At 42.0% G+C, this 25588-nt stretch overlaps 1 protein-coding gene across 5 annotated transcripts in view; it reads right to left on the bottom strand.

The window, feature by feature from the left end:
* Positions 1-25588, bottom strand: part of ACAP2 (ArfGAP with coiled-coil, ankyrin repeat and PH domains 2) — a 117706-nt gene that overhangs the window by 69151 nt on the left and 22967 nt on the right. For all 5 annotated transcript variants that reach the window (XM_048864520.2, XM_048864524.2, XM_048864521.2 and 2 more), the window contains exons 2-8: positions 17871-17928; positions 15897-16016; positions 13096-13149; positions 10332-10390; positions 8678-8861; positions 6352-6396; positions 4868-4963 (exon numbers count right to left, since the gene is read on the bottom strand). In XM_048864520.2, coding sequence (XP_048720477.1) covers positions 4868-4963; positions 6352-6396; positions 8678-8861; positions 10332-10390; positions 13096-13149; positions 15897-16016; positions 17871-17928 — 616 coding nt within the window. The remainder of the gene's footprint in view (positions 1-4867; positions 4964-6351; positions 6397-8677; positions 8862-10331; positions 10391-13095; positions 13150-15896; positions 16017-17870; positions 17929-25588) is intronic.

The following is a 25588-nucleotide window of genomic DNA, read 5'->3' as shown; positions in this document are numbered from 1 at the left end:
ATTAATGCAGATAAAGAAGTTACGGTTGGAGGACTAAGAGTTGGCACTAAACAGAGTGATGACCAGCAATTTTGCATATGTGATTTTGTGCAGCCTTTGCCCTACCTCAGCACTGGGGTAGCAAAGTTGTATGTATCAGAGAGCAACTGCACTTCACCACCACAAGTCAGTCGTGGAGAAGGGCACAGTATCTGACCAACAGAATCCCTAGTAGAGAAACTCATCGCGTAAAACTAACTATGGGTGAGGAAGTCTGCCCAGCCCTTCTCATTTCTACCATTACGGCAATGCAAAAGGGATGGAGACTGGCCGCATCTCTGTTTGCCATTTCCTCAGGAGGAATAGATGCTCTGTAGCTGGTTCCTCTGCTATCGCCCCTCTACCCTCTAGTACAGCGGGTGTCCAGAGCATGCTTTACTCCAGTTATCCTTGGGGTTCCATTACTATCTAGCCATGTTTAGAACAGGCCTTTGACTGCTCTAAACTTCATAGGGCCAGGCCTGGCACAAAACTGACCTCAGAATCTGGAAGCCGTACTTGGCTTCTTGCCAGCACTCCCCCCACCCCGCTGCACAGGGTGGAAGATGACTGCAGTACTAAATCCCCACATCATTCTAGAAGTCTTGCTCTGCTCGACATTAATATGTCATTGGATTGTATATGCTATCGTTGTATGTGAAGTTATGAAGTTTGGCTAGGTATGTATTACTGAAACATGTTCTGACGTTGAACACACCCACAAGCAGTCTTTCAGGTCCAACAGTAAAAAGGCCAGACAATGTTAATAGCTTATTGAGGAAATGCACAAAAGCACCAGGATTACCCCAGCAACTGTGTACAATAGAAACCTCTCTCTGTGTAGAGATAGCACTACACAGTGGGAACTGTTTGACCCAGGGCATAGCAAAAGAGCTTTCCAGAAAGTGAGAAAATATAAAAGGGAGGAAATGACATCATGATGGTACCTCACTCTCCCTACAACACCTGGAAACACCTGAGGAACAAAGACCGAATGGGGGGAAGTGATGGTCCCAGGCTAAAGGGATTTCTAGCCTGTGTATGAAAACCTGGGAAACCCAAGCTGCAAAGCCAAGGTAGCTTGTGCCTTAAGAATCTGCCAGCCTCTTTACCACTCAGGGTGAGAATTTACTAATTCATATCCTACCTATCTAGTACGTTAAGCTCAGTTTGCGGTTTTGTTTATTTACTAGGTAATCTGCTTTGATCTGTTTGCTACCACTTATCACTTAAAAATCTATCCTTTTGTAGTTAAACTTATTTTATGTTTTAATCCAAATCAGTGTGCGTTTAACTAAGGTCTCTGGGGAAAATCTCAGCTTGGTCACCACAAGCATGTATGGTCCTCTTCACATTGAGGGAGAGGCGTACAAGGTGTTAAACCCATATACTGGCCAGATTTGACCGTGACAGGACAGTACTGCTCCGGGGTCCTAGGCTAGGAAGCTGGTGGTTAGAAAGCATGCATGTGACTGCAGCTGGGCGTGTCCCTACCTGTGTGAATGCTGGTGAAAGTGCAAGCTTGGAGGCCTTTGCAACTAGTCACAGCAGCACAGTGTGAGAGGGAGCCCAGGCTGGTGGGTCAGAGTGCTCAGTGGTACCCCAGCTCCAGATGGCACCCCGGGGGGAATCAATCACATGCATTTGTTCAAAAAAGGCACAAAATAATTTTCTAAGCTGATTTTTTGCAGCTGAATCCTTTCACATCACTGGCTGATTTTGCAAAGGCCTTATGCTCAACTTGACAGCATTTCTGTTGGTCTATAACATGATGACATCTGAACACCATATCTGATCAATTTCAAAATTTCAGGGAGTGTTCAGGCCTCAAAGGGTAAAACCCTATTGATTTGGGGGGAATTCCAAAAACCAAAAGGGAAAAGGGGGGGGCACAAGGAGCCCCTGCCACCTGATTAGCAAAGCCACAGCTCTAAGCACCTCTGAAATCGTCTATATATCCAACTAGATGATGACACCTATTCATATCTTCCAGCATAACACTATCCCTGCTCATCCTCCCAGCAGAATGGAACATGTTGACACCCTGAATGACTTACATCCCAAGAGAGAGAAGAAATAGCTGCTCTCCCTGCTGGGAGCCATGGGACAGATGTCAGTCAGCAGAGGCAGCCAGAGGGATAGGAGAGAGGAGGCGGCTTCATTCTTTCCTTCCTCCTAGCCCCCTGCCTACTCCCCTGGGAGGTGGGGTGTACTTTGGGGAAGGAAAAGAAGAGACACTGAGCTCCTGACATGATAATGGGAAAACCTGCTGTGAGATGCAGAGGAAATGGGAAGCAGACAGACAGAGTCTCTGGCATGCAAGGGAAAGGAGCAATGGGCTGCGCACACAGCCCCTGCCTTGGTGAGGCACTCTGGAACAGTGAAAGAGGAATAGGGGATTCCCCCTCACCAGGGGTTCTGGGTATTAGGGGACCATGATATGGGGGAAGTGGGAAGGGGCACACACAAAGCCAGTAGCATGGGGGAAGAATGGGGAACCCTGATATGGGAGCTAGAGGCAAATGGAGTGCACACAGATTCCCTGGCAGAGGGAAACTGGGGGACCCTGGCATGTGGCAGAAGAGGGAATGGAGGTACACACAGAGCCCCAGGCAGCACACACTGGTTAAGGTCTCCCACTAAAACTCTGAACTACGCTCTCTGGACTGACATTTCCCATCCCTGCTTTCAACTGAAGGGTGATGCTATTGCTGAAAGCTTAAGAAAAATCATGTCATACATTTGAATTATGAAAGGAATATGGTTCTCTCATTGAAAAAAATTAATGCCATGCTTCTTCTGTAGAGAGAGCTAAAATCAGCTGAACTTCAAAAGTCAATGTGTAAATAGTAGCCATTTTAAAATACATCCACAACCAGACTGGTTACAAGCAACTGAAAATTCACTTATGAGCATGATCAGTAGGTATCTGCTAAAGTTTTCTGTAGAGTCTAATGAATCCCCTCCCATTCTGGGATGACACAATATACCTTCTTTCTAACCTGTCAAATATAGGGGCTGCTACCAGTACAAATTATATAACAATTGTAACTCTCTCATGGAAACTGCACCCTCAGCAAGTTTGCAGATGACACTAAACTGAGAGGAGAGGTAGATACGCTGGAGGATAGGGATAGGATACAGAGGGCCCTAGACAAATTAGAGGATTGGGCCAAAAGAAATCTGATGAGGTTCAACAAGGACAAGTGCAGAGTCCTGCACTTAGGACGGAAGAATCCAGTGCACCGCTACAGACTAGGGACCGAATGGCTCAGCAGCAGTTCTGCAGAAAAGGACCTAGGGGTTACAGTGAACGAGAAGCTGGATATGAGTCAACAGTGTGCTGTTGTTGCCAAGAAGGTCAATGGCATTTTGGGATGTATAAGTAGGGGCATTGCCAGCAGATCGATGGATGTGACCGTTCCCCTCTATTCAACATTGGTGAGGCCTCATCTGGAGTACTGTGTCCACTTTTGGGCCCCACACTACAAGAAGGATGTGGAAAAATTGGAAAACGTCCAGTGGAAGGCAACAAAAATGATTAGGGGACTGGAACACATGACTTATGAGGAGAGGCTGAGGGAACTGGGATTGTTTAGTCTGCCGAAGTGAAGAATGAGGGGGTATTTGATAGCTGCTTTCAACTACCTGAAAGGGGGTTCCAAAGAGGATGGATCTAGACTGTTCTCAGTGGTGGCAGATGACAGAACGAGGAGTAATGGTCTCAAGTTGCAGCGGGGGAGGTTTAGGTTGGATATTAGGAAAAACTTTTTCACTACGAGGGTGGTGAAGCACTGGAATGCGTTACCTAGAGAGGTGGTAGAATCTCCTTCCTTAGAGGTTTTTAAAGGTCAGGCTTGACAAAGCCCTGGCTGGAATGATTTAGTTGGGGTTGGTCCTGCTTTGAGCAGGGGGTGGGACTAGATGACCTCCTGAGGTCCCTTCCAACCCTGATCTTCTATTAAACTCAACAAGCACAATTCTTCACAACAAAAAATACACATGATCTTAACATACCGTATACACTTGTTCATTAGCCTGTTCGTTTATAAGCTGACCCCTCCAAGATGGATAGGTAAAAATAGTAAAAACTGTATGACCCTTTTGTAAGCCAACCCTATATTTCCGGGGTTGGCAAACTTTGCCTCCCAGCCCATCAGGGTAAGCCACTTCCCACAGCTCCCAATGGCTGGGAACAGCGAACCGCAGTCACAGGGAGCTGAGGGGCTCCGTTCCTGCCAACGCTCCAGGTAAACAAAACGACAATGTATTAGATATTCAATTCAATGATTTCATAGAGTTTAAAATCAAATTTTGGTGCTGACCCATTTATAAGCCGACCCCTGCTCTTTGATGCATCACTTTTTTACCAAAAATATTCGGCTTATGAACAAGTATATAAGGTAATAGAAAGAAGAAAGTACAGAGGGGGGAAAAATTAACTGACGCATTGAATAAACTTGTACATTTTACAGTATATACTGAACAACATGAACATACTTAACAAAACAGGGACAGATTTTACTATATATGTGGAACTTAATTAGGAAAATTAAGGAAAAGGAAATTTTGCTGTGGGAAATCTGAAAAATGCAAGGAAATAAAATTTATTTTTATGTGCAGCCTTAATGTTGTATTAACTTTTTTTTTTGCATTTAATTAGTAACACATTTTTAAATGTATAATTTTTATGGTGACACTATGCCTTCATCTTGGCTATCTCCCAAAGTTTCCACTTTTATTGAATAAATGTACAGTGGCTCTGGTACATACATAGTTCTCCCCAACAGTTTTCCCAAGCACAAATTAGTATGTGCATTTTAATTCAGGAGTTGTATTGTAACATTACCTGTGCTCCAAGATCATTCATGTATGGCCTAAGCTCGCTAAATAGATCATAGCCTTGATGAAAGAAGGTCAGATGAGCATACATAAAGGATAACATCTAGAAGGAAGAAAGAATACAAGTATATGTTAGAAAGGAGTTTTGAATAGAGCGTTATCAGATCTTGCATACATAACTCACACTGAATGAACTCTCACAAACAAGCTTGAAGTGCAGGGCTTAATTCTCCACTGCTCTGCACTTCGTGGAGATACACATGAGTACAAAGTGAGTGCAAGGTGCATGCAAAATACTACCATTCTGCCTTGGTAGTGCTCTACACCCACTCTGTGGTCACTTTGCACAGGTCTAAATGACTATACGAGGGTCAAGACAGAAATGAATCATCCCACCAAGTTAAATCTTTCATAAACGGGCTAATAAAATTATCCTATAAAACCTGATTGACAGGTGAGGTCATGTTTTAGTCCGATTATTTAAAACTTGTTAAAAAAATATGCCACTCAAACACCTAAGAAACCAGTTGGAAGGCACAGAATCTGCTTGTTAAAGATCCATTGGTTTGTAATAATGACCCAACCTGTCACAGTTTGTATAATTCATTTAATCTCATGAAAAAAAGATGTGAAGGAATGGAAAGTGGAATTTGAAAGGGACAAAGTCAAGGACACGGTCTCCAGTTATGTATCTGGCACTCAAAAGAGATGAGATTTGAAGCAAAAATGTACATTAGCCTCAAATGGTCCCAATCTATTTTCTTCATGTAAAAATGTGCCATTTTAAGGAAATGAGAGACAACCTTGAAAACAGATTTGGAGAAGTATTAATTTTAAGTGAATGCAGCTTTCCCAAAGGGTGCCTTATTGAAAGCCTTGGAGGCCAAACTATTCAAGTTTCGCTACAAAACATGTACAGCATACGCAATAGCCGTAAAACCTTAGTGATTTCCTCCACCCTGATGTGAAAGGATCACCATTAGGTGTATGTCTACGCTGCAGTCAGAGCTGCAAGTGCAGCTCAGGTGGGCACACCTGGACAAACTTTAACCTAGCTACCACAGCTAGAAATAGCAGTGACGATGTGGTGGCATGGATCTTGGGGCAGCTAGCACAACACACACACATCCAGGTTTCTGGGAAGATTTGTACAGTCTGCGCTGAAGCCCAAGCCATCGTCTCTTCACTGCTATTTTTAGCTGCACTTGCTAAATTAAAGTTAGCATGGGTGTGCCTACATGAGCTGCAATCCCACCTCCGACTGCAGTGCAGGCATAGTGAGAGTGTAATTCACATGCCCACCCAGTCTTCGCCTCTCTTGCTACCACCAGCCAGCGTGCCAGTTGTGATGGTGGCTGTGCGACATGGAGACAGACAAATTCATGTTACATAGGTCGCTGATCAGAGGGTAGCAACTTGTAGTCTCAAATGTTTATTTTTTATATTTCAGATTTAATCAGACATTTTACACATAAAATGTAAAGATCTTACCGATTTTAAGATCTCTGATCTCCTCTTAGATTGAAGAACATTAATCTAGGAAAAAACAAACATCTTGCTTTATTCACCAATCCCCACGCAAACTGCAATAATCCAGGTTATGTGTAACTGTTAATAAAGTAACCTTAAAATATGGGGAAAACAGAATTCAAAAATCTGACTTCATAGAAATTTTTTTTTAATACTACAGAGAAGACTGCAACTAATTGTATTTACCATCGCCATTTACAGTTAAGAGAAAAAACTTGCAATGCTAGAATTCCCAAAAGATGCTCACAAAGTTTCAATATTAGTTGAAAAAAGTATTTTACAAACCTCATGGGTTATGTTCTTAAAATCTATTCATGTAATGCCAAAACATGTCAGACACTTTAAAGTCACTTAAGATGACTGGGTCCCCACCTCTGGGAGCGGAGTCTAAAAGTCTTCGCAAGAATTCTATTAAGCTAATTACATTTTATCTTTGCCACTTCAATCATGCTATTAAGTTAGTTGACATCACTAACCACTTGTGTTCATTGGTTATCCAAGAAAGTAACATTCATGCCCCTTGTCTTATTTTATGTGCAATATCTGATTTTTCACATGTATCTAGTCCTCTTCTTGCTTTCTCGTCAGTGGCTTTAATTACCTGCCACAATATAAGATTTTCTCAAAAAACCCTCACTTAACGGACACATACATTAATGTGGAATTCACTTCCTTAGTATGTCTGTTTAATGCTAATAAGTACAATATTTTTACAGAACTTGTAAACAAAAACAGATAGTATTTTAAAGCTACACATCCAATGCTTTGGAAAGCATTCTGCAACACACACACACACACACACACACACACACACACACTCAGAAAAGACTTTCCTGGATAAAAAAATAAAAGGGAACTCAGAGAAATATTAAAATACAAATTAAATCCAAGTAAATATGACCACAGAGACACTCCAGTAGAGTCCTTTCATAGTGAAGTCATTTTTTTCCTCCAGAAGAAAGCTTCATTGTAAGCAGAAAGGTCCATCTATAACTTGAATTGTTTGCATGGCGGATTACATGGAAAATTTGGGAGTTTCCTTCACCATAAATGCAGTTTTATTAAGTGGACTGTAGTGTACACAAGAATAGACGAACTCCAAAAGGCACATGAATTCCAATATAGAATGTGCAAAAATGGCTGAATGCATGTGATCATTTCTCCTAAGCCTGTACCAAAATAGTAAGAGCCTGCTACGGACAGCTAAGTTACAGTAGAACCTCACAGTTACGAACACCTCAGGAATGGACATGTTCATAACTCAAATGTTGGTAATTCTAAACAAAATGTTATGGTTGTTCTTTCAAAGTTTACAACTGGACATTTACTTAATACAGCTTTGAAACTTTACTATGAAGAAAAATTCTGCTTTTAACCATCTTAAAGGAAACAAGCACAGTTTCCTTGCCTTGCTTTATTTTGGTGGGGGGACAAGGGTGGGTCTTTGATGCCTGACTGCATCCTTCCAGGTTCCAAATGAGGTATGTGGTTGACTGGTCAGTTCATAACCCTGGTGTTTGTAACTCTACTGTACTCCTTTATCTCACATGGTAGGAACTAAATTCACCCCTATATTGACCCTTATGAACCACTTATGTTCACTTAAGCATCTTCTGAAACCTCTCCTCTGACATAATGCCAACAAAAAAAGCCTTGATAATGATTAGGCAGCTGGAATGCTGTGAGTACGGCTTGTGCTGTTCTTTGTTATGTTACACTTCTCATTTACCGAATAAACCTTTATTTTTTCTCTTATACTAGTTCTTCGGGACAGGGAATGTTTTTATTGCACCTGTACAGTGTCTAGCCTGCAGGTGCAGCCTCAGTTCTAATTGTAAAGTGGTCCAGAGATCATAGATCTTGTGCAGGGCCTCTGGACAGGAATTAATTTAATCCTTGGTGCTGAAGGTTTCAAATTCAATCCCTGCTGATGACCACAGGGTCTGTATCCATCCATGGATCAATACAGACCTGTCATGGCATTAGAGAGAAACAGGAACTGAGTTGTCATAGGGGTTTCTTTAACTCCCTACTCCCCCCCCCGGGGGGGGGGGGGGGAGGGAATTGTGTGTGTGTGTGTGTGTGTGTGTCTGTATTGTTACACACACACACTTGCTGACAGGTATTTTGACATAAATTACCAAAATAATTTAAAAACTGGTGTGATTATGCAGTGTTATTTTGACAATAAAATTTGTAGATTTTAAAATATTGTGTGCAGAATTTTTAGTTTTTGGTGCAGAACACCCCCAGGAGTAACACATTGTTCTTGAAAAACTACACTTACCTGAAGAACATAATCCAGAGCTATGTGCCGAAAGCATTTTCGTGTTGCAGTGAGAATGTTGGTGGCCTCCTCTACTTCATGTTGTTTATTTCTTTGAACTTGAGCATTTTTTGCTAGTGCATTTTCTTTTTCTTCACTGACTTTTTCAAACTGCTTCTTTGCATCTTTAAATTTTCTAATATCTCTAAACAAAAGGGGAGATGAATTGCAATATCCTTGGAAGGCTCATTTTGTTGATCATGAAATATTTAAAAATATACCAAATTTTAAACCTTTTCTAACATGGTTCCATTTACAGGTATCATATTTGATCTTTTTATTATTTCCCTTTTCCACCTTAAATATCTGGATCAGGTGCAAGTTACAGCACAAGAATGATGGAAGTGTGATTGTCCTGGCTGCTCTGTTCTTCTGAACAAGTGAGGGAGTATAATTTGAAAGAATACATCTTGTAGACACTGGTATATTCCTTTAGTCCAACCCAGGGCAGATGATAACCATGATTAAAAAAAATCTGATTTAAAACAAAAAAGGTGGGTTGCTTTGTATTTTCTTTAAATAGTTTCCTAATTGTTACTAGAATTTCAAATTTAACAGTTTTTTTCTGCTGAGATTCACATTAAATGTTCATCTACCCTGAAAAAGACAATCCATGATCTCATTCAACATCTCTACTGTGATACCACCACAAACTCAAACACAAAATTGGTAAGGAAACAGGCCATGCTATGTTTGAAACCAGCACTACCTTCTGATGTATTGAACTTCAAAATGTCAAGAAAGCTGAAATGCTTCAACCAGGTCATACTCTTCCTTTACAGTTTGCAGTCTGAAGTTAACGGGACTTGTGCTTCTAAGTGGCTTAGGTGCTTTTGACATCCCAACCGTAGGTGCTTAAATATGAATCTTTGCTGTTAGTTCTGAAGTACTGTTTTAAAGTGAAAGATTTTATGACACTAAGGCCCCAATCCTTCAAAAACGTATGCACATACTAATTTTATGCACTGTGAGCACAGTCCCACCAAAGTCACTGAGACTACTTCCAGGGCAGAATTAAGGAGCTGCTTAACTGTTTGCAGGATGAGGGCCTACAAGAGAAAATTTTAATACAAAAGCTCCTCATATGGAAAACACTTCTGCTCATGCTTAACTTTAAACATATTGATAGTTCCACTGAAGTCAATGGGACTACTCAGGAGTAAAGTTACATATCTGTTTCAGTGTTTGCATGATCAGGGCCATTATTTTCAATCTTTTGTTTTTTGCCCATTATAGTTTCGTAAAATTAAAATAAGATACCATCCCAGTAGTGACATTAAAAAAACATCCATAATTGAATTCATTATAAATGGTATTTTAAAGTTGCAATAGTACAGATTTTCAGATTAGTTTGACAAACACTCAATGCATGACTTAAAGCAATGATTTAAAAAAATACAATGACTGAAAATGTCTCCATGCCAGTCCAACCCCTATTGGGCTGTTGGGTTATTTTTGGCAAGTTTAAGAGGTGCTATGCAAGCTATGGCTTGACGATTTCCAAATATCTTCAACCTCTCTCAGAAGCTGATTTCACTTCCTAGTTGGTCTTAGTGGAGATATTTTTCCTTGCAGTTTATTAAGGTGAATTTATTTGAAATGAAAATTAACTTACTCTTTAACGAACATCTGAAGCTGTGTTTTAATTGATCTTTGGGTTTGGTCAAATAGGGTCTGAAAGAGGAAAAAAACATAAAAACTTCGTTCAGTAAAGGATTTGGAAGTACTGGAGTCCTTTAATTTTAGGCCAAAAAACATCTAAAGCCTTTAATTCTGCCGAAGACCTGGATCTCTTTAGGCCATCTCTCTGAAGTCTCCAGGTCTAACAGTAGATTTTGCATTTAAACTGCATTTCTCATTATTCTAATTGTTTTTAAAAAATTAGACATATTTCAAAATTAAAAACATCTTTCACCTGAAAAGTCTTCGCAGCATACCACTATGCAGCAAGATAAAAGAAAAGCTAAAGCTACTCTAGTGACAAACTCTGGCTGCTGCTCTTGTACTTGTTCCCAATGATGTGCATATGAGAAAGTTTAAAGCATAAAGCAGGGGAAGGAAGTTACCCACCTTGTGAAGTTACTGTAGTTCTTTGAGATGTGTCCCCCATGGGAGCTTCATTTCAGGTGCACATACGCCCCAAGTGCCTTTGATCGGAGATTTTCACTATCAATCTCCGTTCGGCCCATGCACGCGCCCTATTCATCCTCATGCCCTGCACCAAGACTATACAGGACTTAGCAGGCGAACCTTCCTCAGTTCCTTCTCTACCACAAAGTCCACCAAGGGAACTTTGAAGCAGGGAGGAAAAGAGGGCAGGCAGTGGAGCATTCTACCTAACATTCATGTGCCCGCACGATTACACCTCATTCCAAGAGGTTAACGAAAAATAGTGAATTAGACAAACCATTACTTAGCTTAACTGTGACTCTGACATCTTGTCCCTATGTATTTCATTCTTGGTGCACATGCGCCCCATGCACTCAAGATTGAATCCATTTGGCCAGCACAGTGTTGTTGGGGCACCTCACCCAAAAGCATAAAAGGTGGGGTGACCACAAACATCTCAGTCCCTTTGCCAGTACACAATTCAGATAGTAATCTCTGCAGCAGCGGGGAAAGGTCGCAGAATATGTATGGACAACATCTCTAAGAACCACAGTTTCCCTAAGGTAACCATTTCTTCTTTGAGTGCTTGTCCAAGTACACTCCTCTCTTGGTGACTGAGAAGTAGTAATCTGTATGATAGGAGGTGGGTGCTATCTAGTCCTAAGGCTCTCAGAACAACTAATTTGGTGGCCACAAAGTGCAGCCACCAACCCTCGCTGGTGGCTGCTCTCACACTTTTCCTAAAATACTTAATTAGCATTAGGAACAAACAAACATGCACACATACATGTCCAACTCGAAATTTATTTATTGCTAGCTAGTAAGTCTGTTGTGAAAAGTGATATTAACTAACATTCACAGCAGACTTACTCAGCCCTGGCAAGTCTGGGGACAAATTAAGCCCTGGATGGGTGATCAGGGGAGGCAGCTGGGGCCAGTGAGAGAGCAGGGGGCTGGGCCCAAAGCCTCGTGGCCAGAGGACAGAGCCCAAAGCCGGAGCCAGATCCTGCCGCCCCGTCACCCCAGGGCTGAACCCCAAAGCCTGAGTCCCACAGCCCCTGGGAAGGTGAGGAACCCATGGCTGCCTGCTCCTCCACCATTGTGCCCCAAGCGTCTCCAGATGGGGACAGGGCTCAACCCCGATGGTGGCCCCAGCAATCAACACCAAGGCAGCGTATCCAGGAGCACCAGGGAGGAGCCACTGCTTCCCCCCTCACCCTCCAATCACAGCCCAGGAGGCTGTGGCCACAAGAGGGCACGGTGGCCGCATTTGAGAAACGCTGTAATCTAGTCTGACCTCCTGTCAAACACAGGCCATAGAACTTCCCCAAAATAATTCTTAGGGTAGATCTTTTAGAAAAAAGATCCAATCTTGATTTTGAAACTACTAATGATGGAGAATTCTCCACAACCCTTGGCAAGTTGTTCCAATGGTTAATTACCCTCATAGTTAAAATGTATGCCTTAATTCCAATCTGAATTTGTCTACCTTCAACTTGCGGCCACTAGATTCTATTATACCTGTCTGTGCTAGACTGACGTGCCCATTAAATATTTGTTCCCCATGTAGGGTTTTTTATAGACTTCAGGTCACCCTTTAACTTTCTCTTTGTTAAACTAAACAGATTGAGCTCTTGAATAGATCACTATAAAGCATATTTTCTAATCCTTCAAGCGTTCTTGTGGCTCTTCTCTGAGCTCTCTCTAATTTATTAACATCCTTCATGAATTGTGAACACAAGAACTGGACACTATATTCCAGCAGCAGTTGTAACCAGGCCAAATATAGAAAAAAATAACCTCTCTACTTGTACTTGAGCTTCCAGATGGAGTCCACAATGGTACAAACTACTGCTGTGTTCAAACTTGGCATTTTCTCTGTTTTCTGTTCTGGACTGATCTGTCACAGCTCCAAAGAAGGAAGCTGCACAAAGAACAGAGACACTGCATCTGCTGTATCATCTCTGTTGTGCCAGAAACATTGAGCAAACAATGGAGAGGGAAAGCAAGACTCAGTCTGGCAAAGAACTCTGGCTACAAATTGGTTCTGTTGCCATTAGCCTGCTAAGAAGGGAGGAGTAACCCACAGTTTCCAGATCTGCATCAAAGGGTGCAAAGTTGAGTTCCAGCAATATCAGCACAATCAAGGCATACACATTTCAAATCCATTAAGAATTAAGGGCCATAAATATTATAATATACCATTAGCTAGCAAAATCTGTTTGTTTAGGTGAAGTGGTCACAATCATCCTCCAATTACCCACACTTACTGTGTGATAATTGATCATTTCCTGTAGGCTGTCAGAAAACTTTGTCAAGCTCGTCTGTAAAGAAAGAAAACAAATAGGTAAAGGTAAATCCCATCAGATATGGAACACAAAAAGTAAACCTTCAAAAGGCTATAGATTTTCCATTATACTGAGAACATAAAGTGTATAGCAAGGGTTCTCAAACTGGGGGTCGGGACCCCTCGGGGGTCGCAAGGTTATTACGTGAGGGGTCACGAGCTGTCAACCTCCACCCCAAACCCTGCTTTGCCTCCAACATTTATAATGGTGTTAAATATATAAAAAGTGTTTTTAATTTATAAGGGGGGGGGGGGGAGGTCCACACTCAGAGGCTTGCTGTGTGAAAGGGGTCAACTATTGTCAAACAAAAAAAGAATGATTCCCCAGCTGCTGCAAATCAGCATAGTTCAACAGAGCAACATCTCAGGTGAACTTCTGTATCCTTTACAATGTCTCCATGAAAAGTGTTATAAAGCAGTGGTCCTTGGCCTTTTCAAGCAACTGTATCCAGAGGTTAGCAAACAAAAAGCTACTTGGAATTCACACATTTTCAAATTTCATTAATTACAAATGATCCAGATTTTCCATGGAAAAAACTTTGCTGTTTTATGTGCATTTTTCAGTAAAATCATTTTCAAACAAAAAATGAGAATTTTTCAGTTAGATGTAAACTTCATATTGAAAACATACACACACACACACGACATCTTCACAAGTTTTCAATGAAAAATACGTAGGCCAGGTCTACACTACAAACTTACGTCAGTATAACTCTGTTGCTCAGGACTGTGAAAAAATCCACACTCCTGAGTTATACTGTCCTAACCTGCAATGTAGACAGCGCTACTGGTGGTGTCCCCAGGGGTCAGTCCTAGACCAGTCCTATTCAACTTATTCATAAATGATCTGGAGAAAGCGGTAAACAGCGAGGTGGCAAAGACGACACTGAATGGCTCAAGATAGTTAAGACCAAAGCAGACTGTGAAGAACTTCAAATAGATCTCACAAAACTAAGTGACTGGGCAACAAAATGGCAAATGAAATTTAATGTGGATAAATGTAAAGTAATGCACATTGGAAAAAAAATCCCCAACTATACATACAACATGGGGGCTAATTTAGCTACAACTAATCAGGAGAAAGATCTCTTGGAGTCATCGTGGATAGTTCTCTGAAGACGTCCATGCAGTGTACAGCGGCAGTCAAAAAAGCAAACGGGATGTTAGGAATCATTAAAAAAGGGAGAGAGAATAAGACGGAGAATATCTTACTGCCCTTATATAAATCCATGGTACACCCACATCTTGAATACTGCATACAGATGTGGTCTCATATCAAAAAAGATATACTGGCATTAGAAAAGGTTCAGAGAAGGGCAACTAAAATGATTAGGGGTTTGGAACAGCCCCCATATGAGGAGAGATTAGAGAGACGAGGACTTTTCAGCTTGGAAAGGAGGAGACTAAGGGGGGATATGATAGAGGTATGTAAAATCATGAGTGGTGTGGAGAAAGTGAATAAGGAAAAGTTATTTACTTGTTCCCATAATATAAGAACTAGGAGCCACCAAATGAAATTAATGGGTAGCAGGTTTAAAACAAATAAAAGGAAGCTCTTCTTCACTCAGTGCACAGTCAACCTGTGGAACTCGTTGCCGGAGGAGGTTGTAAAGGCTATGACTATAACAGGGTTTAAAAGAGAACTGGATAAATTCATGGAGGTTAAGTCCATCAATGGCTATTAGCCAGGATGGGTAAGGAATGGTGTCCCTAGCCTCTGTTTGTCAGAGGGTGGAGATGGATGGCGAGAGAGAGATCACCTGATCATTACCTGTTCTGTTCACTCCCTCTGGTGCACCTGTCATTGGCCACTGTCGGCAGATGGGGTACTGGGCTGGATGGGCCTTTGGTCTGACCCATTCTTATGTTCTTATGCTACGTTGAAGGGAGAGTTTCTCCGGCCGACATAGCTACTGCCTCTCGGGGAGGTGGATTAACCAGACCAACCAGAGAAGCTCTCCCATCGGTAGAGTAGCACCTTCGCTACAGTGCTACGGCAGCAGAGCTGCAATGGTGTCGCTGCCGTGCTGTATGTGTAGACAAGCTCTTCGTTGAAATAGCAAGTCAAAATTTCAGGGGGCGAAGGGAGAAAAATCACACTTAAAAGGAATTTTATGCAGAATTCCATAGAACAAAATTTGTATATTTTCTAGGACAAGTTATACCAGTTTACCAGACTAAAGAACTTAGCTGTACCAGACAACATTTGAATTTGAAGTTATGCCTCTGCTGAAATGGGCCCAGTGCAGTGCAGAGGTAGGCCAGGAGAGTATTTTATTTACAAAAAGTGCTTTATCTCAGACCCATGATCTAAACTGATGCTACCTATTTTGTGGTTTATTGTAGTCAAACCTAGACCAGTGGTTCTCTAGCTTTTCCATACCAGTACCCAACCCCCTACATAGGAAGGGGCACAGTGATTGTGACCATCATGCCTGTTCAGCACCCCCCAACTTGAGAACCCTGTCCCAGAATATTTTTTGTAGGGGTGTGGCACAACCCAATCTCCAGTGCAGGTCAGAACCCAAAACTGAATAGGAGATTGTGCCATGGCCTGGAATGAAGCCTCTTCATCAAGACAGATGTGCTAGTGATGGTTAAGTAAGTTTGTATAGAAGTAGCAAGAATGAGTAATACTGTAAATGAAAGATTTCTCCAACACTTGCTCCCACTTAAATTATTATATGTTTCCACCTTTTAAATATTTAACCCTCAAACACTTACCTCAACTATTACGTCCTTATTAGAATACTGTGCAAGGTCTCGAATTCCATTCATGAAGTGCTTGTTGGCAGCACAAAAAGCTTTACCAGTATCGATCATCGCAATGCAAAGCTTTACTAGCTAAAGGGAGGGGGGGGGAAAATGATCATAGTAAATAAAAAAAATTTCAGTTACTTTGTTACACAGAATTTCAAAGTTATTTCCTGTGAAAGACAACCTTTATAGGTACATAGCAAGCGATCACACACAGGTGCAGTAGTTATTTTGACCCATTAGATAAGCCAAGTTGTTGTAGCAGATTTAGTCCAGGCATAGGAGAGAGCCTGAACTAAAACAAATACTTTAGAAACCAATGATTTGACTTCAGTATTTCAGAAATTGCTGCTTAATTTTGTCCTAAGCTGTATGAAAACATTTAACCGCAAGCTGTTATAGACTGATCTCACCAGCATTCCAAGAGACTGTTTAGAGTGCTTGTGACATTAAGAGGTTTATTCTTCTCACCATCAGTAAGCACAAATTCCCTTACAGTTAACCAACATCACACACACTTTCTTCAAAAAGAGAAGGCAACTCCAAGTCATCACCATCAGTATGGTTCAGCAGTAGCACTTTCACTTCCTCAAAGGAGTTTGGATTTAGTCATTCTATTTTATTGCTGGGTTATTACCAATATTGTCTTATCGATGAAGTACTGCACTATCATGCTGTTTCTGATAGTGAAAACTCCAGCATCTTAATTCATGTACGCACTCTAAATGAAACATTCTGATTTTCAAGGTGGAACGTAAGCTTGTGCTTTGTGGAAAATGGCTGCTCCATTTACTTACAGAGTCAGTGAAATATCAGTAACTTACTCATTACTGTGTAATGCACCTTGACTGTTTCTTAACTATGAAAAGGACTCAGTATTATTTTTCTCCTGCCCCATTAACTCAAAAGTTCTACACCTCATGCCTAGTTGTTGCTTTCAGATCACCTTGATTGATTTTTGCTCTCTCTGACTTGACTGCAGCTGGAACGTCTACAGTTCCAATAAAGGTTAAAAAAAAGAGAAAGTTTACTTTTGCAGTATCATTATTAGAGCCAGTTGTGTTTAATCTACAACTATGTGTGAATCTCAGACTTGTAACAAACCAGAAGGAAGCAATATGAAACTGATTTAAAGAGGAGCATATTACCCACCATGCATGCAAGAGGAAAGAATTTCTCCTATTATACTTTTATAAACACTATCCTATTACTGTATGAAAGAACTGGAAGATCAAGAGAAGCAGTGAATGGAAACATCCTGGTCAGGTGGAAAGGGGAAGTACTGGGAGCATTTTAAAAAAAAAAGTTACAGAGTAAAATAATGCAAAGAAAAATGTACTTGTTTGCAAGGTTCACATTAAAATAGCACAAAAACTCAGTAAAAGTAGAATCAGTTAAAGGTGACGTGATGGCCAAGAGGAGTCAATTTATTTTTAAAATACATGTAATTGCAAAATGCTTAGTGACGACGAGTACTGGAATTCAAATGGGTAACTTGCACTTCAAGACAACAGCAGAGATACAGTAGTGCTGAGTGACCTTGTAGAAAGTTCCTCTTGCTTCCAGCAACAACCCACCTTTTGTCTATTAAATAGATTTAGCAACAATCTGATACTTTTAACCTTAGTTCTATTGCTTCTGAAATCATTTATTATATGCAAAATTTACAATTTTGCTTATCTATAGCTGTGACTACTATCCCAAATCTGGTTTAGTACTTAACCCCTTGACTGTGCCTAACACAAAAAGCAGGTCATAGAAAATGAACGACTGTGCTGCTGAATGTATCAGGTACCATCCTAACGTAACATTAATTGCAACAGAACATCAGCACTGCAACAGTTGCCACAGAGAATCAGAATCAGAATAGGTTTATTTGATCCTGTTCATCTGAATTTTTTTAAGTTTTCAAAGTGTACACAATCAACTTAAGCATCTTACCTTTTCAAGTTTCAGTTCTAATTCTGCCACATCTCCTTCCACTTCCTCTAAAGCAGCCCTGCAAAGTTAAAAACAATATATTGGAAAGTACGACTTTACACAGAAAATACACTTCATCTTTTATTTTAAAAATTCTCTTGATTTAGCACGAGGTCTCAGTTGCTCATATTAAGAGCTTTCATGAGTCCACAGTTTCATGCAGACTTGAATGCTTAAGAACACAGTTTAGACTAGCATGGGTTATAATGGAGCACAAAGGAGGCGACATGCTTAATCCCTTGCTAATTGAATGTGCACCACATTACCAGAAAAATAGTGACAAGTTGGCTGGTTTGGGGAAGAAGGGCTGGTGGAATTGATTTATGAGAAATATTACATATGTATAAGCTTGGCTAAGCAATGACTAAGGCAGTGGTTCCCAGATTGGGGTTCATGAACCCCTGGGAGGTTTGCGAAATGTTACAGGGGTTTCCCAGGAAAAAATTCTCTAATGGCGGACAGAGCTGTCCCTAGGAACCCCAGGTAGCATGGGGCCAGCAGCCCGGAGCCCCTGGACTTCCAAGAGCTAAGCAGATCAAAGCAAGCATATCTATCACACTGAGGAGATTTAAACTTCAAGACTACTTATAAGAAATGGAAAGGGAGGTGGATATTTTTTGATGTTTTTAAAATTAAATAAATAGGCAGCTGGTATTGTTTTTAAAATTATGATGAAGAACAAGTTTAAGCTTTGGGTGTAACGTGCGCTGTTTGCCTGGACTGCTCAAGACCTGACTGCTTGTGTAGGAGGAACTCTGAGTTGGCTTCTTAAATCCCTTCCTGCTGTTCCACATCTGATACTCCCTGATGAAACATAGGAGCCTTGTCTTATAACAGGCTTATTTAAAGTGATACAAGCTATGAAAGTGAGATCTTGGAAGAGTGCTGCTATTTTCATAATGTAATAAAAATACTATAATCATAGTAGTGTGTAATAAGCATGTCATAAAAGCAACATTTTATATTTCCAAGATCACTGCTTTTATAATTTATACTCAGGTAAAGGAGAAAATCCCTGGAAATATTCATTTTCAGGAGGGGGTTCACGAGACGACATTTTAGTGAAAGGGGTTCACAGGTTGTTAAAGTGTGGGAACCACTAGACTAAGGAAACACATGACAACTGCCTACAAACATTTGAAGATGATAGCACCAAAGGATGAGAGGAATCATGTGACACATTGAAGCTTAAATTCTTTGGGGGGGCAGGGACTGTCTATATTATGCATCTCAGACAGTGCCAATCACCCTGTATCATCATTCAACAAACAATTAGAGGATGAGCTTTTAAAAAGGTGAAATTTAGACTGAAAAATCAGAAAAAAATCACACAATTCATAGATTCATAGATATTTAGGTCAGAAGGGACCAATATGACCACCTAGTCGGACCTCCTGCACAACGCAGGCCACAGAATTTCACCCACCACTCCTGCAAAAAACCTCTCACCTATGTCTGAGCTACTGAAGTCCTCAAATCGTGGTTTAAAGACTTCAAGGAGTAGAGGATCCTCCAGCAAGTGACCCGTACCCCATGCTACAGAGGAAGGTGAAAAACCTCCAGGGCCTCTTCCAATCTGCCCTGGAGGAAAATTCCTTCCCGACCCCAAATATGGCGATCAACTAAACCCTGAGCATATGGGCAAGATTCACCAGTCAGATATTACAGAAAATTCTTTCCTGGGTAACTCAGATCCCACCCCATCTAATATCCCATCACAGGCCATTGGGCCTATTTACCATGAATATTTAATTACCAAAACCATGATATCCCATCATACCATCTCCTCCAATGTACACAATAATGTATCTGTCTTTGTAGTAAAATACCAGATGACACACTTTTAGGTCTTGTGTCAAGTCTAGTCAGATTCTGTTTTTCTTTCATATTTATGTGAGCTAATACAAGCTGCTTGGAGAAGGCATTTCTAAAACCTACTTTATGACCAGAGTGGCTTATGTGGTGGTCCCACCTCCCCTTTGAGAGGTTTAAAATTTAATTTAGAAAAAGATCACTGGTACTTGAAACATGCAGCACTGAGAACTACTTTATAGATTAAGGGAGGTTTGCAAAAAGTTTATTACCATATTAGAATTGCTCAGTCTAATGCTTGGGACTTTGAATCCTTCCACTTCTAGCAATAAAATGCTGCATCATGAAAATCTGCTCATTTACTTTCTCTGGTATAAACCCAGCATCTTCCTTCTCTCAATCTTGCTCTTCTCAGAATAATAAGCCTACACTGCACCATTTTCTGCTGTAATCCTCAGCAAGATAAAGTCAAATGCTTTTGTTCAGTTATTTATCTATGACAAAGTCAAGCACCAGTGCTTGTCTTATGGCAATATAGCTCTCAAGCTACACAACAATCTACCATCCTGGTCTCACCCCCTCTTCACCTACATTTACACAGCGTTCTATGATTTCACTTAACACCTAAAGATCCAGCCTTTTGCTCCGTTTTAGTACACTGGAATTTTCCATTTTCCTTACAAATTTTGGTAGCTCTTCCTCCAATTCACATTTGTTCACAGAGACCAAGAAATACAGAGCTAGAAATCCTAAACCCTGGCAAGTTTATTAGAGTCCAGTTCTGTAAGGTGTTGCTGATTACCCTCAGTGGCTTCAATGGGAGGCTCTCAACACATCACAGGATGTGGTACATCTATAGCACTACTCTCTCTAAATCTAAAAAACGTGTTCTCCAGCATCAGAACATGCAGGATTTACAGTGTCATTGATCGCTCCCTTCCACCTCCTGCTCATAAGGGATTCATTTTCATCTGGTCTCTACAGTAGGTACTTGTTTTTCAAAGGAGAGCTGGGATTAGGGTCAAACAGAAAGGAAGAACTGAATAGGTATTTAGATGTTTAGATAGCAAATTAAAAAAAAAAAAAGAATGAATTAATTCTTCAGTACATTTGCCAGGTGAGGGTGCCATCCTGAAAACACACTCCTAACATTACTTATCTGAGTAAAATTACATTCATGCATGTGTGTTTTGCAAGATCAGACCCACAACGCGTTAATATTAGGACAGACAATGAATGGGCTGTCCTTCCTGCACAAGGAATGTAGTAGTAGCAGTGTATCAATGAATTTTCAAGCTACTTGAAAAGAATGAATTATTGCCATATCAGAGAACACACTGAGAACAGCTCATCTCAGACTGTTATACTAACAAAAAAAATTGTTTTCTCTTTTTAGTTGCCAGAAGGGAGGCGATGCAAACTAAAGCAGGCACATTTTCTACACTATAAGGCATCTGGGGCAGGGATCATTTAAACCTCATAAAAACTAATTCAGACCTAATCCCCATACTTAGTCAAAACTCTAACATGGGAAGTAGTCATAAAACAAGACCAAAAGTTGAGTACCAGGAATGCTTGTCCATTAGTGAGTGAATTTCCAGAAAGAAGCAGGATGTGGGGTTAGGGCTTTGAGCCACTGTAGTCTCTAACAGATTGACAGTTTTCAGAGTAGCAGCCGTGTTAGTCTGTATTCGCAAAAAGAAAAGGAGGACTTGTGGCACCTTCGAGACTAACCAATTTATTTGAGCATGAGCTTTCGTGAGCTACAGCTCACTTCATCGGATGTGAACCTGGATTTGTGCTGGAAATGGCCCAACCTGATGATCACTTTAGATAAGCTATTACCAGCAGGACAGTGGGGTGGGAGGAGGTATTGTTTCATATTCTCTGTGTGTATATAAAGTCTGCTGCAGTTTCCACGGCATGCATCCGATGAAGGGAGCTGTAGCTCAGGAAAGCTCATGCTCAGATAAATGGGTTAGTCTCTACGGTGCCACAAGTACTCCTGTTCTTCTAACAGATTGGTTTGCCACTAGGACTAAGGGAACAACTCTACTGTCTTGATTCTCACTCATGCAACATGGAACATTTATAACCTCCTGAGCTAGTCAAACCCAAGCAGGCAAAACAAAACCAGAGCAGCAGTTGAAGGGAGCATGATGTCTGGTGCAAATGAGTTACCTCTTCTCTTGCACTGCTAGATAGTTAAGACCAAAGCAGACTGTGAAGAACTTCAAAAAGATCTCACAAAACTAAGTGATTGGGGCAACAAAATGGCAAATGAAATTTAATGTGGATAAATGTAAAGTAATGTACATTGGAAAAAATAACCCCAATTATACATACAACATGATGGGGGCTTATTTAGCTACAACTAATCAGGAAAGATCTCTTGGAGTCATCGTGGATAGTTCTCTGAAGACGTCCAAGCAGTATGCAGCAGCAGTCAAAAAAGCAAACGGGATGTTAGGAATCATTAAAAAAGGGATAGAGAATAAGATGGTGTGAAAGTTGAAATATAGTTGTCAGGAAGAGAAACATTAAGGAGTGTGAGACAATGGGTCCTCAAACTAATTAACTTAGAGCTCCTACTGAGCTAGGAGATTGGTAAACGTTAGTATGCAAATAAGATATGTATGTATATTTGTCAGTTTCTGCTTCCTCGTCTCTTATGTTAAATTGGCTTTCCCTTATCTGTTTAAATAAGTTAGCTTGAGCTTTTGCAGGAGGCTCACATATTGGGTGCATTGGCAAAGCGCTTTGCTAATAAACAGAGTGGTCTGACTAATTTTGAGAGTCTTGAATCTGACTTTGACAATTTGGAGGTTCCACCGAGATGGCAACCATCTTCACTGGGGCCGTGTGACTCCTGACCATTCTTAGGACGGCCGTGGCAAGCCGGCACCTGGCCCAAGCGGTCCTCCACCAGAACGAAAGGGTGCATGACCACAGTGAAGTCTACACCATCGAACCTGTTAGTTCCCACTCTGTTCTGGTAGGGATCCTGGGATCTGACATCAGGAACCTGGTCAGGTAATTATTTCTGTGTTTTGTCTGGACTGAGGACTGTCTTGTCTGTGTGTCTATCCGTCCTCCCTGTGGTGTGTTTGAGTCTGGGCGCCATCTCCATCCGGTGATCGGCTGACCAAAGGGTTCCTGTCCCCACGGTCTGAGTGAGTGAAATCTGCACAATCGCAGCCGCACCGCACCTTGGGTAAAACCCTCGGTGTGAAAGCAAGGGCGACTGAGGCAGTAGCCTGTGGGCTCCTTTTGTGCGTTGCACCAGGCATCGCTCTGACGAACCCGACTTTCCTTCTTGTGTGATTGGTGTGTAAAGTCCTCCTGTATAGGTTACCAGACGTCTAAGTCGGGACAGTTCCCTAAAGGAACACCGGCTCATTTTATGTATTTTAGGAAGGGTCCGGACTCCTATAAATTACTGGAAAAATGGTCTAGGCTAACTCAGGAGAATCCCAAAATTCAGTGGCCACTGTTAGGATCTTGGGACAAAGACCGAGTAGACATCTTAAACAACAAACTCGGCCAAACTAAATTGGCAAAAGGAGAGGTTGATTGTTTCATGCAGTGGTGGGAAAAGGCAAATCATAGGTGGACAGAATCAAAACTTGCCTCTCTCAAAGATTCAAATGATAAGTTAAAAGCTTTATTAGAAGCCTCCCCTCTCGCTGCCAGACCGAGCGCTCCCCTTTATCCAGTTCTCTGAGAAAACCAGGATCGATCCCATCCCCCTTCATACTCCCATCTCATTGTGGGAAAGGACGAAGAAAACCCCTTGTTAAATTCTGGGGATGACGATGAGGAAGATGCATTAATTAGCCTGGCATCCTTGCATCGGATCAATAGGCGGTCACAACAACTCCCAGGGGTCTCCAGTTCAGACCAGTCCAGATCGTCCAATACTGTTCAGGCCCATTCCTCCGGTACCTCTCAGACCCGTAAAGAAAACCCCCCCGTTCCCCTGAAACCCTCCAGTCTGCCTGACTCCTATTTTTCCCCCATACATACGAAGACAGCTTGGACACTGACTGGGCCCAACGCTTATGCTCTGGCTCTAAACCTATCCAGGCTCCCCTCCGAATCCTGCATACTGGGGGCCCACAAGAGGGTTCCACTTGGAGCTATGAACCCTGGACTCGTACAGAGCTCCTTTCAATTATAAAAGGCTTTCCAAAGCCCCTGGAAAATCCTACCACATTTGCAGAGGAATTTTTGTTAGTGTGCGACACCTATGAACTGTCTGAGGCAGACCTCCTGCAGCTGTGCAAGCTACTTGTAACCCCTAGCGAGCACGAAAAATGGCTCACAGCAGCCAACTGGCCCATCAGTGAGCGCCATTCAACTTTACCAGACACCGGTCCTGACGCTGAATACCGGAAAAAGCGTAAAGACCGAGCTAAAAACCTACATGAGGCCATCCCTCGAGTATGGACTCCAAAAACAAACTGGACAGCCATACATTACTGTAAACAGCGACAGGGAGAAAGTCCGGGTGACTGTCGCACCCAACGGACTGATGTTTTTCTGCAACATTCTGGTATACAGCAGTGAAAATGGGAAGGGCGCCCTGGCTCATGCGTTTGTTAATGGCCTCCTACCTGCTACTGGCAGTATGCTAAAGTAAATAAGTGTTGGGTAGGAAACTGAAACCATGGATAAATTGCAATCAGTGACAGAACACTGCCATCGCACTCTAAAGGGAAAGGAGGACCAATCTGCCCAAAAGTTAATGGCCCTGCAAATACAGCATTATTCAGGGCAAGGTAAACAGTACCCGGGGGGGGGTGGGGGGGGCGGTCACGGGAGGGGCCGCGGAACTGGATTTTCGGGTTTTGGGGGTGTTTGTAATTACTGTAAACAACCCAGACATTGGAAAAACAAGTGTCCGCGCCAGCCTAATAGCTCTGTAAACAACCAGCTAGACCCCCGTCGGCACAGCCTGACAGTCCCCAGACTTACTTTGTCCCATAGCAATGACAGAACACCAGGGAACCTCAGGAAATTTTAGCTCCTTTACTACCTCTCACTCCCACGGGTGAATGTGTTTTGACTATTAATGATCTTTCTCTCCCTTTCCTTGTTGATACGGGAGCTTCGCTCTCTGCAGTTCGTACTGTCGACTTGCCAGAGGTTCCCCACTCCGAAAAAACCATATCCGCTGTGGGCATTACAGGAGTCCCAACCCCTTATCCCCTTTCAAAACCTCTACCAGTCCAGGTTGGTCCCCTTTCCGCGGACCATGCATTCCTCCTCTCGGATTCCACTCTGGTGAACCTTTTGGGTCAGGACCTGTTATGTAAACTTGGCTGTACCATCTACTGTTCCCCGGATGGTGTCTACTTACAAATCCCCCAGTCCTCTGAGTGATTCTGTAGTCTCCCTATTGTCTGAAACTCCCCTTTCCACTGCGGTCCCCTGCTACCCATTGGTCCCATCCCTTGAACACCTAATTTCACAGGTCCCATCCTCTGTGGCCAACCCACCCGTCTGAAGTGGGCCGTTTACATACTGACCCCGTCTGCATTATTGTTGATTCCTCCAAACCTCTGCCTCGCCTGTCTCAATACCCTTTAAACCCTGAAGCATAGGCTGGAATTGCTCCAGTCTTGACCGCCCTGCGGGAACAAGGCATTATCATCCCCTGCTCTAGCCCCTATCCTCCCAGTTCAAAAAGCTGATGGTAAATTGTGCGGTTTGTTCAGGATCTTCGGGCCATTAACCGCATTGTCATACCTGCCTTTCCCATTGTCCCTAACCCAGCGACGATTCTGGCTTCTATCCCACCAGATGCAACTCATTTTACTGTTGTTGATTTGTGCTCTGCTTTCTTTTCTGTCCCGGTTCACCCT

The sequence above is a fragment of the Caretta caretta genome, chromosome 9 (genome assembly GCF_965140235.1).
Source record: "Caretta caretta isolate rCarCar2 chromosome 9, rCarCar1.hap1, whole genome shotgun sequence".
NCBI lineage: Eukaryota > Metazoa > Chordata > Testudines > Cheloniidae > Caretta > Caretta caretta.
Note: the sequence above shows the minus strand (reverse complement) of the source record. Positions and strands in the feature narration are given on the sequence as shown.